Source organism: Lonchura striata, chromosome 7 (assembly GCF_050655825.1).
Source record: "Lonchura striata isolate lonStrDom1 chromosome 7, ASM5065582v1, whole genome shotgun sequence".
Lineage (NCBI taxonomy): Eukaryota > Metazoa > Chordata > Aves > Passeriformes > Estrildidae > Lonchura > Lonchura striata.
Window position 1 is genome coordinate 8,658,937 of NC_140709.1, and position 14,749 is coordinate 8,673,685.

Sequence of the window (14,749 nt, forward strand, 5' to 3'; positions counted from 1 at the left end):
GGACATCATTTAGCACAGCTTAGATGTTATGTATTTATTTCCCCAACAGAAGCTGCCAATTTGGAGTACACCAATCATCTCTGCTTGTAAGCAGTAGACTACTAGTTTTAAACTTTATTTCCTGACACTGAATTCGCTCCTAAAAAAATTTACTGAAGCCTATTGCTCAGCAGAAGGACATTGTTGCATCCTGCAGCAGCTGTGCTGTGCAGAAATGAAAGGGCCTTGGAAGATGAGTGTGAGCAGACAATGCTAATAACCCTAATAAAAAAATTAGGTTTTGCTGCAAGTCCCATAAATGTTACTTTACAAGCCTTATAAGGTAACACCAAATGAGTTCAGGGCAAGACCTTTCCCTTTCAACAAGGAAATCCAGCAATACTGAAGAAAAATTTTGAGAAAGTCTCAGTTCCTCACTTGAAACCACCCAAGATGCAGAATTAAGACAGGTTTTCCTTGCTTGTTGGTTTCTCCCCAGGTATAAGGAGAAATGGCACCCAGCGCACAGAGCCTGTGCCAGAAAGCAAGGAACAGCTGATGGAACTGTTTTCACACCCTCACCAGCCTCCTTCTTCTCCTTTTCACATGGGGCTCACACCAAAGGTAGTGGCCATCTGCCCTGGGCTCCATCTACAGCAGTCAGTTATGGTCTGGACTCTAATTTACCCTTTGTGAGCAACAACTGCATTCTACAAACCTCAGATTCATATCTTAGTCAAAATCACAAGCTCCTAGTCAGAGCACTGGATCTCACATTTTTATATTTCTTCTGGAAATTTCCAGATTACTGTGCTTGTAGCAGGTAAGCATAAATTTTAACATTATACTGAACAAATAATGACATCATTATTCTTACATGCAAGTTCATTATTTATTCTACCTAGGAAATTTTGCTTGATGCTAAAAAGCAATTGTGATTAAAATGATAAATCCCAAACTGAAATGCCCATTCAAGTTATTTTTTTAGAGTTGCATGGTACACAAACATAGCACAGCTTGAATTCCCAAGCAGGTCTCCTTGGTGCCAAAGCTGAGTTACTCAATTTACAAACAAACTAGAAAGAGTCTCACAGTTTTTATAGAGGGCAAAGTTTGTAGACAGAAATGCCTCCTAACATCAAAGCTGACTATAGAAAGTCTGCAAGCAGCACTCAGTGCAGGTTTCCTTCTTTGAAGGAATGTTGAATCTAAGTTTTTCCTTCTTTGAGGGGACTTGCCTTCATTATTTTGCTAGCCCTGGGCAGACTGACTTTTTGAACAGAAGCAAGAGGAGCATGCCAGATCTATTCCCTCACTAACCCGTGTTGGGGAGAAGGTTCCAGCTGGCTCAGTGGGAAGGTTTTCTTTCTGTTTGTGCTGTAGGAACAGGACATCACAAAAACAGTGACTCATTTGATTATGGACACAATTCACCTTTTAATGCACTTGTAACACAGGAGCCTGGGAAAGCTTCTGAGACAAGTTCCACCCTAAAAAACACAATATCAGAATGCCACTGGATTCCAAACATTCTTTATTTTAAATCTGCTGCCACAGACAGTGATCGAACAGCGCTGTCATCAGTGTCAGTGGGAAAAGGAACACGGTCCTCTTCTCCTGAAGATGTCATGTACATCAGAAGTCAGTCCAAAATCCTGGTGTTAAGTACAAAAAGCAACTGTTTGAATTATAAAACACTGTATATACAGATATAAAAATGTCTCAGAAAGTGTCCCACAAAGTTTCTGAACTTCCAAGAGCAAATCTTCAGCAGGGTAAGTAGGTTGTTGTCTTCAAAGGTGAGCATCAGTTCATTAGAGCAGAATGTCTCAATCTTTATCTTCCTATATTACAGGTCACAGACTCTGATTTTCATCCCAGCCAGGGATAACGTGGTAATCCTAGTATTAAGGTGTTTTTTTCCTGGAGCTATTAATTTAACAAGCACACTCTCCATATATAAAAATGAAATTTCAAAGAAATTTATACAGCAGCTAGACTTTATAAAAATATAGATCTATAATTTTACACCAGGAATTAGCCAAGGTAAGTTTTCATTTTCTTAGCCATTAGAAATTAATTGTTATCCTTTGCAATCCTATATATGGCTAGAGTATAAACTAAAATTATGTGAAGTTATGAGCTGGAAAAGTGAGTTTGAAGAATCTTGTTCTGTGTGTTATTTTTGGGCCAAAATTAACAAAGTACTGCATTTCTGCAGTGCTCATCCTGTGGAGTGGTGGACATACTACACAGTACATGTAAATTTATTCCAGAATTTTCACCTAATTCAGTGTTAAAACCCAAATAAAAAACATTCCCACTGTCCTTCTGGTAGAAAACAAAAATAACACCAAACCCAAATAAATAAAATTAGACAGTATTTCTATTTTGCTGTACTGTGTTAACTCTTTACGGTGTAGTGGAGACAATAATGAATAATAGAGCCATGTGATGAGGGAATGTAAACTGAACACAGACTGGAAAAAACAGACTTTTACACCTGTGTGTATATATATTTTATATATATATATCTATATATATACATCTATATTGCAGTTATAACTGTCACCTCACAAGAGAGATTCAATGGACTGAAGAATCTTCTATAAATTTCCCCAGCTGGAGTTCTTCAGGAAGAACTGGCTTTCAGCTTGGACAGCAGCATTTCATTCTTACGGCATTCCTGTTAACAGAGAGCAAACAAGTAAGCAGGAATTGCTCTTCACTCTGCTACCTGTATCTCCACATCAAGAGAGCCAAACCCTTTCTTTCATTTTGAAACATCTCCAAAATCCAAAGCAGCCTGGAGTGAATGATTAGTTGAAGATAATTCTGATTCATCCATAATGTTATTCCAATGGCAATATTCTTTAAACTGTGACATGCAAGCCAGAGGGAACACTGCTTGACCACCCATCTGAAGTTTTTACATGTAGCTAAAGCAAATTCAGCTTTTTACTTATAAGTAGAATAAATCTGAAATGGAGATTACTTATAGGTGATCTGGAACTTCTCAGGACAGTTTGTAAAAGAGTCAGTGCTCAGGGAACAACTCTTGGACAGGAAATACATTTACATAGGTACACACCTGTGTTCAGTACCACAACCATGACTTTTGTTTTTAAGGGTAGCAGAGTTGAGCAGAAATTCCCTCATAGCAATGGAAGAAAAATAGGTAAAAAAACCTAACAATAAATCTACCTAAATTCTGCAAGTAGGATGTAAAATGCTGCATGTTGGACAAGTAGCTGAACAGCCCCTGTCATTCTGCCAGAGGTACGCTGTCTGAAACAGGAAGGAGCTGTCTCAGAACAAAGCAGGAATAATTACACAAAGATGTTTTTCCTCGAACATATGAAGCCAAATGACAATTTTGCCTGCAGCATTTCTTCTCATTCATTCATTCTCATGGAGACAGCAAGTAACAGAAGCCCATGATGATTAAATGCTTGGGAAAGGCTAAATCAATGAAGTGTTATACAGTGCTTTCACAGTCATTAGGCAACAAGGCTGGTTCCTGAAGATTAATGACCAAGACCCTGCATTTCCTCCTTACTCACACACATTTCCACACCCATCTTTGCTGCAATAACTAACTGCTCACAGACCTTCAAGAGATTCCACTTAGAAACCTAAACACACCACTTGCATGATAACCTCTCCTTGTAACATGGAGAGGTTCCAATCTAGCAGTGAAAGAACTCCCAGAATCAAATTCAGAGTCCAAGATTCACATGGAGAAAACAACCAAGGTACATCATGAACATTGTGTGATAATCATATCAGGAAATCGTGTGCATATATTAATGCACAAGTCACATCAAAATGGGTCACTGAACAGGACAGCTGAACATAGCAAAAGTGTTCTTACCTCTTTAAATTCTTTCACTGTTTTGAAGTAAAGCCTCTGTTTCTCTAGAAGCTCTAAGTATTCATCATTCAACTGGTCTCTTCTCATTTTGTTTTCTTGCTTCTTCTTCTCCATCTGTTGGTATGCAGGAAAGGTAAGAGATCATATTGTATGGGATACACATGGACATACTGCATAAGGAACAGCTCTTTATAACACACAAGGGGAGACAGATACTTCATAAATGATACCCCTGGCTCGTGCTTGAAATGTAATGCACATTTAGATCAGCTCTTAAAAATTAAAAGCCTAATGCTGAAGTCTCAGTACCAGTGGCACTACAGGTGCAACTGAGACAAGGGCACATGATGGTTTGGACTCTGAGGTGCTGCTGACCCTCTTCAGCAGCAGAAAGCAGCTTCAGTCAGCTCCCACAGTCCGAGAAACTGTGCCTGAGCTGCAGGTCTGACTGCACCCACACAGTCCAAATGGAAGAGTTCCCACTGATTTCAGTGGTATTTGGCTGTCTTCAGGCATTTAAATCACTGCAGTGCCAGTAATGAAGTAGAGGGGTATAAGATTCTGTCAGGACAGAGGTGTTATAACACCTCTGTCATACGCTACTCCTTGACATTTAGTGGTGAGAAGTTTTTGACGAATGTGAAAAGAAATAATACTTTTTAGTTGCTTGCCTAATTTGCACCCCATGTAATGGATAATAATTGTGCATAGCAAGATCCAAGAGGCTTTGCTGAGATAATTCCCAGGTTCTAGCAAAGAAAGTGAGAGAAGTCAGACCTTCATTCGATTCTGTTTGATGCCTTCTACAATCTGCTCCATCTGCCGCAAAAACTGCTCCCGAGATCCGGACGATGCCATGGCTCTGGAAAGAAGAAAATGGAACACCTGACAGGGATGTGGGACACTGTGTCTCAGCTGCTGCTGTCTTGCACATCTACCCATGTCCAAAGTTCTCATTGCTTAGTGTTCTGTGTAAAAAATCATCCTTTTAATCACTGGTACCACTGAGAGTGCAGCTCTTCGGCTGGTGTAAGCTACCAAAGAGATGGGCATAGAGAGAGCTCAGAGCCCATCACAGGTGTGCTCCTATCAGCTCAAGTATTCCTTGCTCTCATGTGCTGTACAGAAATCAACTGCTAATAACTAAGCAAAACCATAATTTTTTAAGAAAAGCCTCTGTTGTGAATAGTAAGAAGGTGAGTAGAGGTCTAGGAGAACAGCAAATGTTCATGTGAAATGTATAATTTCACACTGTAACAGGGAAAGCCTAGAAGTCATTTTAGACCTCAAAATCATTAGAGAAAAATAAACACTGGCTGATTCACAGACTGATATTTGACTATGAACTTCCAAGACAACCACAATTTTTCACAGACTCCACAATACATCAAAATCTCCAAATACAGATGTAGTTTATAATAAACATGTCTGAAATATGTCCCAGTCTAATGTTTTGTACATAAGGTAATAACCACAACTCCACAAAAAGGAGGAAAATATTTAAATTAACTCCAGGAAAATTATGACTGAATTTCCACATCTAAATAGTTAGATATTAAAAACATATGTTGGCCATAAATGTTAGGTAATTCCAAGTCCATGATTCCCCAAATTGGCTTAAACAGAGTTAATAAACTATTCTGTAAATCAGTTTACGACTATAAAATCTTCTAACAAAATTTTTAGTCTCTATAACTGGTGCCCACTTCCATTTGTCCAACCAACTGTACCACTCTTTGCAACTATCACGAGTTAAAGAACCATAACTTACTGGTGGAAGTTGTCATGGATAGAATTCAGTAAGTTAACCTGTGAGTTTGAAAAAAAAAAGGAAGAAAATACACATTTGTCTCTTCTGGTATGAATTTTCACAGACAATAAGATAAATTTAATTTTAAAAAATGTTACTATACAGATAATGCCCTCAAAAGAAGACAGATGTACAAAAGTCACCATGAGTTTTCTTTCAGAAGGTAAACTACAAATCTTTTTGATTTAGTAATATCTATCCCACTAGTTGAATGACAAAAGCAGAAGTGTTGGACCACAACTGATATTTTTAATTTTACTGGCACTCAATTATACCACTGAGTTTTCCAGCATGATGCCTTCCCAAACAAAAGCAGTAAGTTAAAGTGGCCTGTACATGTGTTCAGCATGTGTTGGAATTTGACATAAAAGCAGATGCTGCTCCAGTGTTCACCACTGACTGTTGACATGTGCACAAGCACATCACAAATAAACAGGGAAAAACCACTTTTGCCTTTGAGATGGGAACCACTGAACAGATTCTATTTCCACACAAGGGCTCTGGAGACTCCAAGCAGTGCAGGAGCAGCAGGTGAATTCCTGCAGTGCTTTATTGTGCAAATGAGGTTTACAGATTCCCTACCAGCCATGCATCATTACTCACTTTGCTTATGTGTATCTTACTGGGTGCTAAAAGGTGAACTCATAAAAAGTACAGATTGCCATTTCAGAGGTGTGGCTTTTCTTACAAGACAGTAACATTGCACTGAATGAAGATAAAAATAGACATTTGTAACAGCATCCCAGGAATATTTTGCTGCTTGTATCAACTCCCCCAACTAATAAAACTATATGGAATACACCCTATGTAACTGCCTTTGATTTATTTCCTGTTTTTTTTACATATTGCGGAGAGCATTAAAATTCAACAGCTAGAAATTAATGTGATCCTTTCTCTCAGCTTTGAATACATCTTGCAAGTCTCCTGTGGTTAAGCCTTCCAAGCAGTTTCTCCTTTTGATGAGTACTTGAAGAGTTCTGCACTAAGAAAACCCAAGGGCTGAAACAATCACCTGCCCCACTGCCACAGAAAGCTGAACTCATCTCTCCTAAATCTAAAATCCTCCACCTGAATGAGATAGCAATAAGCAGGCATGGCAGAATCTGCAGGTGTTCCTGACCTTTCCTTGGAAAATTCAAACAAATTCTGAACAGACCCCCAAGCAGCCAAGGTGCTTAAGAATTCCTGTAATTTACAGCAGTGAAATTATTGCATTACTTATCAATATTTGCCATATCCCTGCCTCAAGATGCTTCCACTAAGCCTGTGCTTGAAAACATAATTGCAGTTTATACATATTTATATACATTCAAGGCAGGAATAGTAACCCTGCCCAGCAGTGCTGCACAACCATGACATAGGAAGAGTGAGGATGTGTTACACTACAGTGAAATCAGCATACACACCCCAAAGTTGAAAGACACTATGAAAAAAATTATTTTAAAAGCCTTTTAAAAAAATGCATCTTTCTCAAAATAGGGTTAAATATGAGCCATGATCACAGAGACCTTTAATGTCAGAAATAAAACCCTCATAGCCAAAATTCAACTGTACAACAACTCTCACTATTGTTTTAAAGCAAGGATGCTCAGTGTGTTTTACAAAAGGACTGGTTAAGGGAGGAAAAAGAGGGGAAAAAATCTCCCCAATATCCAGGAACAAGACAAAGTGCAAGTGTGTTCCAGAAACCTTCATGAAGCACAGATGCCAAAGAAATGTTTTATACACTATTAGACAATATTTACTTGCTGAAACCTTGGTTCTAATATTAAATGCATCTTAGGGAAAACACAAATATATTATAAATTTAACTAAGTTAAGATGGCATCAGAAGACATCCAGAATTCCCCCTGTGAGCCCCCCCAAAGGCATTGAATTATTTTGACCAAGGTACTCCCAGTTTCACAAACTAGAAATGTATCTAAATAATGCAAATCTCACTAATCTGTTCTTATTTTATTAGAATAAACAGAAAAAACTGAGGTATCAAAACATTATGTACTTTAAAAGTAAAGTTGTAATTTTAATTTCCTCTTGTTTCCTCCTATTCTTCCATCTTTACTGAAATCAGACACTTGTGATTGCAAAAAAAGAAGACGGAAATCACTCAGTTATGCCCAAGAAAGAAGTGAACTCTACATAGATGGGAAAGAGGAGGGGAAAAAAAACATTCCTTCATGAAAACTATTCTTCTGACCCAGTAAAATCACCAGCAAATTAAGTATAGGGAGCTGAGACCCTGAGAAATAAATCTGCTGCTTCTGACAGCAGCTTAAATTTACTCTCCGAAGTTACTGACTGTGGTCTGGGTTGATAATAAAAGATATTGACTAAAAAGAGAGAAAAGGGTAATTTGGTGCTATGATTACAGGTATTTGCTGATCAAATGTTACTCAAGTTTTGAGAGCACAGTGAGTGTTTAAACATGCTGTACTAAGAGCAATTCTTTTGCAACACAGACCATTGCCCTTCCAAGATTACAAATATTCTTAAGAATCAGTTGTTCCATTTTTGTTTACAGACCAGTAAGTTTGCTCTGACAAGACTGAATATGGTGAAAACCAAGCAAAAACTTTTCATTTCCTTCCCCACAGACTGAATACTTAAAAAATAGTAATAACATATTCTTACCTCCTTTTCCAAATATACTTTCTTATCATCCAGTGTATTATAAAGAGTAAAAAACTGCTTCGTTTCTTTGTGAGTTGCTGAGACTGCAAACAAGAAAAAAAAAGGGGGTAGAATAATAAAAGAATATGAGGTAAAATGGAATCTGTAAAAATACTCTGTAGGCTTTATATAACATATTTTCCACTATCAATAATGGAACACACTTGCTAACATACATGCAGAGGGAACATCCTTCCCAAGTTTCTCTCAGCAGGGTTTCCAGCTATCGTCTCTTGTAAGAACAACACAGCTCAGTGTCTAAATTAAGCCCCAGCTGCTGACAGCTCTTTCTACCAACCCATGTTGGCACAATCAGCTGCCTGTCTGTGCTTCCTTCCCAGCTTTACCCTGACACCCCCAGGCAGCTGTGCTGCTCACAGTGGCCTTGCCTGCGGTGTTGGAGGGGCACAAGCTCAGCAGGGACAGGGAAGAGCAGATAATTTTGGTAATACTGTGTGGAAAAAAAGTGCATTAGACTATAAATGTCAAGCTACACATGTGCAAGATCCCCAACAAAGCTGCTCCTGTTTTGAAGCGTTTTTATCTTCTTATAATCTATATGTGGTGATACAATAAAATAATAGTATCTGGTTTAGGTGATTACAGCAGATGTTGGTCAGAGCTCAGCTGGGAAGGCTAGGCTCAGACATGCCTTCCCTTTGGGCCTACAAGATGATACTCAAATCTGCTGAGTCTTACTGTAGCCTTTAGTTCTTGCATGCCTAAGGAAATCCAGTATATTTGTGACTCCCAAGGAAAGAGTTCAACAGGCAGCAAAAGTAATTCTGGCTAGAAACCACAAGCTGGAAAAAATGTATGGGTTAAAAATTATAAACCTTGGTGAGATCTTAACTCATTAGTCTGGGACTTGCAGAACTGCTGCCAAATGAAAGAGGCCTTTCCCAAACAATTTCCTTCATGCAACTCCTTCTGCTCTTCCAGCAGCTCTGGTCACATGTCTTTCATAAGTGGATTCCACAAAAACTCAGAAAACCTTTCCAACACAGGTGAAATCTTGAAAGTTGTGCCAACTTATGGAGCCTAATGGGCACCCTTACCAGAGGGTAAAACAAAGGGAGAAGAGGAAGAGGGAACCAATTGGTTCATTGATTCTCTTAAACATTTTCAATGGAAGAGATTCAGTTAGGTCAAAACCAAAACACTGAATATTGTAACTGAAAAGGATTCTGGTACAAAAAACCCCAAATCACTATGGTTTAAAATTTCTGCTAAAGATTGTCCTGTCTAACCCCTTGAAGGAAAGTTCAAAAAAAAAAACATGTTTTGGCAACTGAAGGTCACCTGAATCCAGCTAAATGAAAAGCCTCTAAGTACCTCTAAAAACACAACAATTCACAGAAAAACTGGCTAGAGATTTCCAGCTCATTTCTCTAAAAGCTTAGCCCGTGCAATGCAGGTTTCCAACCGTGACTGAGATACTACTCACACTTTGTACTTTAGAAAACAAAGTCCCATAAAATTCAAAGCATCTTAAATCTGCACAAGTCTCTTTGATGCTAGTCTCTCTGTACTTCAGATATAAAGGAAGCTCCATCTTTTGAGCAGGTAGCTCTGACCAGATATGACAGAGAATGTGCAGAAAATTTAAGGAAAAACAACAAAACTCGTTATAGCTGGACTCGATTAAATAAACTGCATGGCACAGCAAACAGGGAGAAGAAATACTGGACTTGTACTCACATCTATTCCATGTATTTAGACAATACACGTGGAGAACGGCACAGAACTGTGCTACTGGAGATGTCTCACCAGGGCAGGGGATTTGGATCCCACTCAGATAACCAGTTTGGAACTGCTCACCCTTCCAGAGCTTGCTTCACACATACATTTAATAAATGCAGAATACCTCTGAATCATTAGCTAGGTTTCCTTAGGCTAACACACAAGTTAGTTAAATACACACCAGCAAGCATACTGGTCTGTTATCAGTTTAGTGGAACAACTTTGAAATTTTATTCCATTTGCACCTTTTTCAGTTTTATGATTTCTGACCATAACATCTAAAGACAATTTGTATTCTGCTCCTTCCAAGATATTGCAGGATTGTGTGAATAAAAGATTAAAGAAATCAATCCCCCCAAGAGACTGTTTTTACTTTGTAGTTCTCAACATAGTTTGGATCAGAACCAGTTATGTCATGTCAGTGGAAACAATAAAAGCAATCTAATGGTAAGGCAAATTAATTAAACACGATTCAAACTTACAGCAATCTCATTTGTAAATGGTGAATTAAGGACTTTCAGAACATACTGGCCATTAACCTAAATGCCAGAACCTGCTGCAGACAAAATTTAGTCCAGAGATCTTGTGCATTGAGTTTCACCCACAGGAGTATTTTTAGAGCCCAGCTTATAAAACCTTGAAAACATGATGTGTAACATGAATACCAAAAACCTTTAAAATACCACCAAATTAGTAGGTGCTGTTGTTACATGCCATATGCTTAAAATGCAACTGCCCTCCTTTCAGGGCCTTAGCCTTCAGCAGGATGGTCCTGCTTGATATACATACCCTGACTGTAAAGTTCAATAAATCTCTTCTGATACTGTGTGAGCTCAGCTCGGCTGGGTACTTCATCAATCTTGCGTTGTAAAATGGCTATTTCTCTGTTTCTTCGTGCCTGAATAGAAAGTTAGGAGGGGAGAAAACAAAGCCTCTTCTTGTTCTCTTCTTAAAATGGATGAAGCCCCCCCAGCAATACTTTTGTTATTAAATAATTGATTTTAAAACCAAAAAGCTTTGGCTGAGGATCAATTTTTTTTTTTTTTTGCAATTGATTTGTGACAGGAAGACTTGTTAAAATTAGAACAACAAAACAAAGTATTAGAAGTTACAAGGTAACATAATCGTCAACAATTTTGCACAAGTAAAGACATAAAGAGTAACTCACCAGAAGCAGGCGGATCTTTTGAAGTTTTTCTTTCTCAGCTTGGTACTGCTGTTCTATAATCTTATTTGTCTCCTGGAAAATGAGAACCCAAAACAATTGTGTATTACAGTAGCATATGGGAGCTGCAGTGCAAAAAATGGGCAGATTGGGTTTATTTTCTGGTTTTGCCTATCTTTGGCTCCCACAATAACACCACCATTCCTTTTTCTGGGTTTTTGGTTAGGCTTTTGTTTGGGTTTTTTTAAAATAATAATTCTTTATGTGTATTAAAAGCCTGACATCATTTACTCTAAACAAGGGCTTTTAGATGGTTTTTAACCTTTGATATTTTAGTTTTTAAAAGTTATCAGTAGCTTTTGCACTGCTTTACAACAGTCACACTTTAAATGAAGATAGAAATTCAAAGATTGTCAGTACCCCTTGTCTGAGTGCTTATACTTTGATTCAGTAGTGGGGTAAAGAATAAACAAGGCACCTGAACAGAACATAAACCCTCTGACATGTGTTCTAAACTTCCTGCAGTGTGGGCTACAAGGTAACTTCTTGCTAAAAAATTCAAGATTTTGCTTTGCACTTTAATTTTTTTCATGCTGTGTTGAGGAGGACAGCAGCATCATGGAAGTTGTAATCTGCCTTGTTCCAGAGGCATGAATGCATCAAATGTTTATCCACTGAAAATAAAGTAATTGAAGCTTTTCCTTTTCTGTTCATTCATTATTCATTGCCATCAGTCTGGATGCACTTGTGTTAAAGTCTAACTTCTGACAGCTGCTCACTGCATGCAGTGCACCGAACCACTGAAAGCTCATGCTTTCATCCTTCAGATAACCCCACTTCTAAGAAAAAAACAACCAAACCAGGCTTTCTAAGGCAGACATGTTTCTGTCAGGGATACGCTTTTAGCACAACACCCAGAGATTCTTCTCTGGTACTACAAAGAAAGAAGTAAAAGGCACAAAAGCATCTACGAGCACAGCTCCATGGAAAAGAACAGATAATGCTGTTACTGTTTGCAGACTTCTGTATTTCTAGGATTATTAGCCTGAACTGTGGCTTTACAGAGCTTTTCAAATATTCCAGCACATACTTTAAGGCTTACAAGAATGTCCCAGAAGTCAGAAAGACTTAAACAAACATTCCAAAATGCAATTTGAAAATAAGAAATTAGACTTTTGCTATTACCTGTTCCTCCCCATTTTCCGCTGCTTCAGCTTTCAAATTCTCAATATTTTGTTGTAGTCTCTCCATTTCTTCCTTTAAAAGAAACAAAAGTTGATTTTTTTTAACTAAGACCTCTTCTCTTAAGAGAGGATGGAAGGATCTTGGCAACACAACTAACAAAATTTCAGAGCTGACCACACACATAATATTTAAATTTGGAAGATTAAATAGCATTCCCTGCTTAAGGGTAAGGCATCCATTAATATTCATTACATTGAACTGTCTGCTTTTAACAATCATGGAAACAGATTCATTCCTTACTTGCAAATATACCAGATCCAGCTAAGACAGCTAATGAGTGACAAGGAAAATGAAACAGAAGAAGCAAAGCAACATTACAACAGTGTGACATGGGAAAGTGATGTACGGCATTTGGAGAAATGAACGATCCAAAAGTTCCTTGCAATGAAGTGTCCAGTACAATCCTTGAGAGCTTTCCTAAGGAGTATGTATGGGAAAACAAGGTTCTACACTCAGTTTAGGCCTTAGAACATTACTTCTTTTCATTCTATTATATCCCATCCGCTATTGTTTGAACAGAAGGAGATGAAAACACTTCTCTCTGGTCCAATCTCTGGGCAATCCATAAACACAGCAGTAGCAGGACCCCAAAAAACAGCACTTAAGCAGAGAAACTCAAACATGCCCTGAAAACTGCAGTAGCTCCATTCTGTTCTTGTCTCTTTTGGTGGCTTGCTCCAAAGGTGGGGCCTGGCTGACCCCTCCTCCCTAGCCCCCCTCAGGTCACTGCTGGCTGCATGAGCCAGGCAGAGATGATCCATGTCAGGCTGTGACAGCACAGCTGGGTGTCCAGCACAGCCCAGCCCCGCACGTTGATTTTAGCAGAATGGGAATGGGAGGAAGGGGAGCCACAAGAGCCAGGTAAAGGCAGGTGTGGTGTCTAGGACTGTTGGGAGTCCAGGACATCCCTCTGGCCGCCCTGGCTGTCTCGAGACCCTGGCAGGGGTCTTGGAGAGTTTGGCAAGAAGTCAAAAACAGCTGTGGCTTTGGTTTTAGCCTGTGGAAAAAAATTACTAACTTTGTGTGAAAAATTACAAGCCACAAGGGTTTGAGTAGTGTGATATTTGAATTAACATAGGGTGGAAAAGTAGAAATTTGGGGTTTTTTTAGAATATAATGCAAGGAGTCAAGATGGAAGAATTTGGGCACATCCTAACCTTCTTTCCTTTCTTCTTGTCCTCCACGTTTTGGTGTGATAGTGACACTTTTCTATTGGTTCAAGGTAGAGATTCACAGTCTAACATAGGTCATAGGTATTGGTAAAGAAATTATAAACATATGATAAGTAGTTTTGACTATATAATGTGGGAGCCGCCCAGGGCTCAGGTCAGAGAATGCTATGGCCTCCTTGCCAGCCAGAGCTCAGCAGATCAGAGAAAGAATGTTTAGACAAAAGGAAATAAACAACCTTGAAAATGCAATCGGACACATTCCAGGCTCCTTCTTTGGCAGCACGGGCTGGGAAAGAACATTCACACTGTTGGGGTCTCACCACTGCCCCTGACACTGGACCTGCCCTGTATTAAGGAAGGCCACACCAGCTCAGATCCTTCCTCACTCCTCCCTGCTCCAGGGGTGCTAATTCTCACTATAAACCTGGAGTCAGCAGTACCTGGGGATGTGGGACAGATGACAGACAAGCACACACAGCACAACAACACACCAGGAAATGCTTATTTACCAAGTTTTAAATGACTCCTTCTAGGAGACACTGGAACTTACCCTACAATGTGCTTTGAACTCTTGCTCCTGGCTTTTTAGGTTTTCATTCATGGCCACCAGTGCTCGGAGACTCTGTAATGTGCTAAATTTGAAGATCCAGTAAACTATGTTAGTTTTTTAGTTTCTAATTTAAACAGATCAAGAATTAACATATATTAAAACAAGCTTAGGTCTAAATAAATTTACAATAAAACCTGGGTAAATTAAAACCCCAAATATCAACACTGATATACCAAGGTTAAAATAAAGATGGAGTGTTACACTGAATATTCTGATGGCTTTGTTTTGTTTTAACCTCATTACTGTGAAAGTTTTGAGAGACTTCTGTTTAATTTATGTGAGACAAAGGTTTCAAATATGAACAAAATAAATCAAGAAGGCCTCATCTGCTTGTCAGATGTGTCTAGGGTTCTGCTTTAAAAACCAACAATTATTTTGAACTACAGACTGACACTTTTCATTCTGACTGAATCCTATTGCAATATTTCTGTCTCTGGAAAGCAAACTGGAGAATAATTTAATTTTTAAATTTTAGTTAGTT

The 14,749-nt window shown here is 38.7% G+C and overlaps 1 protein-coding gene and 1 long non-coding RNA gene across 3 annotated transcripts in view; one reads left to right on the forward strand and one right to left on the reverse strand.

The window, feature by feature from the left end:
* Positions 1–662: 662 nt before the first annotated feature.
* On the forward strand, positions 663–2,637 carry LOC146766881 (uncharacterized). The gene is made up of 2 exons (XR_014956696.1): positions 663–802; positions 2,539–2,637. It is a non-coding gene; the product is annotated as an uncharacterized LOC146766881 (long non-coding RNA).
* CCDC93 (CCC complex scaffolding subunit CCDC93) overlaps positions 2,474–14,749 on the reverse strand; it is a 33,134-nt gene continuing 20,858 nt past the window's right edge. For both annotated transcript variants that reach the window (XM_021548718.3, XM_085584876.1), the window contains exons 15-23: positions 14,209–14,290; positions 12,427–12,498; positions 11,245–11,316; positions 10,866–10,974; positions 8,295–8,377; positions 5,625–5,662; positions 4,631–4,715; positions 3,854–3,967; positions 2,474–2,665 (exon numbers count right to left, since the gene is read on the reverse strand). In XM_021548718.3, the coding sequence (XP_021404393.3) occupies positions 2,612–2,665; positions 3,854–3,967; positions 4,631–4,715; positions 5,625–5,662; positions 8,295–8,377; positions 10,866–10,974; positions 11,245–11,316; positions 12,427–12,498; positions 14,209–14,290 (709 nt within the window). In that variant the 3' untranslated portion in view covers positions 2,474–2,611. The remainder of the gene's footprint in view (positions 2,666–3,853; positions 3,968–4,630; positions 4,716–5,624; positions 5,663–8,294; positions 8,378–10,865; positions 10,975–11,244; positions 11,317–12,426; positions 12,499–14,208; positions 14,291–14,749) is intronic.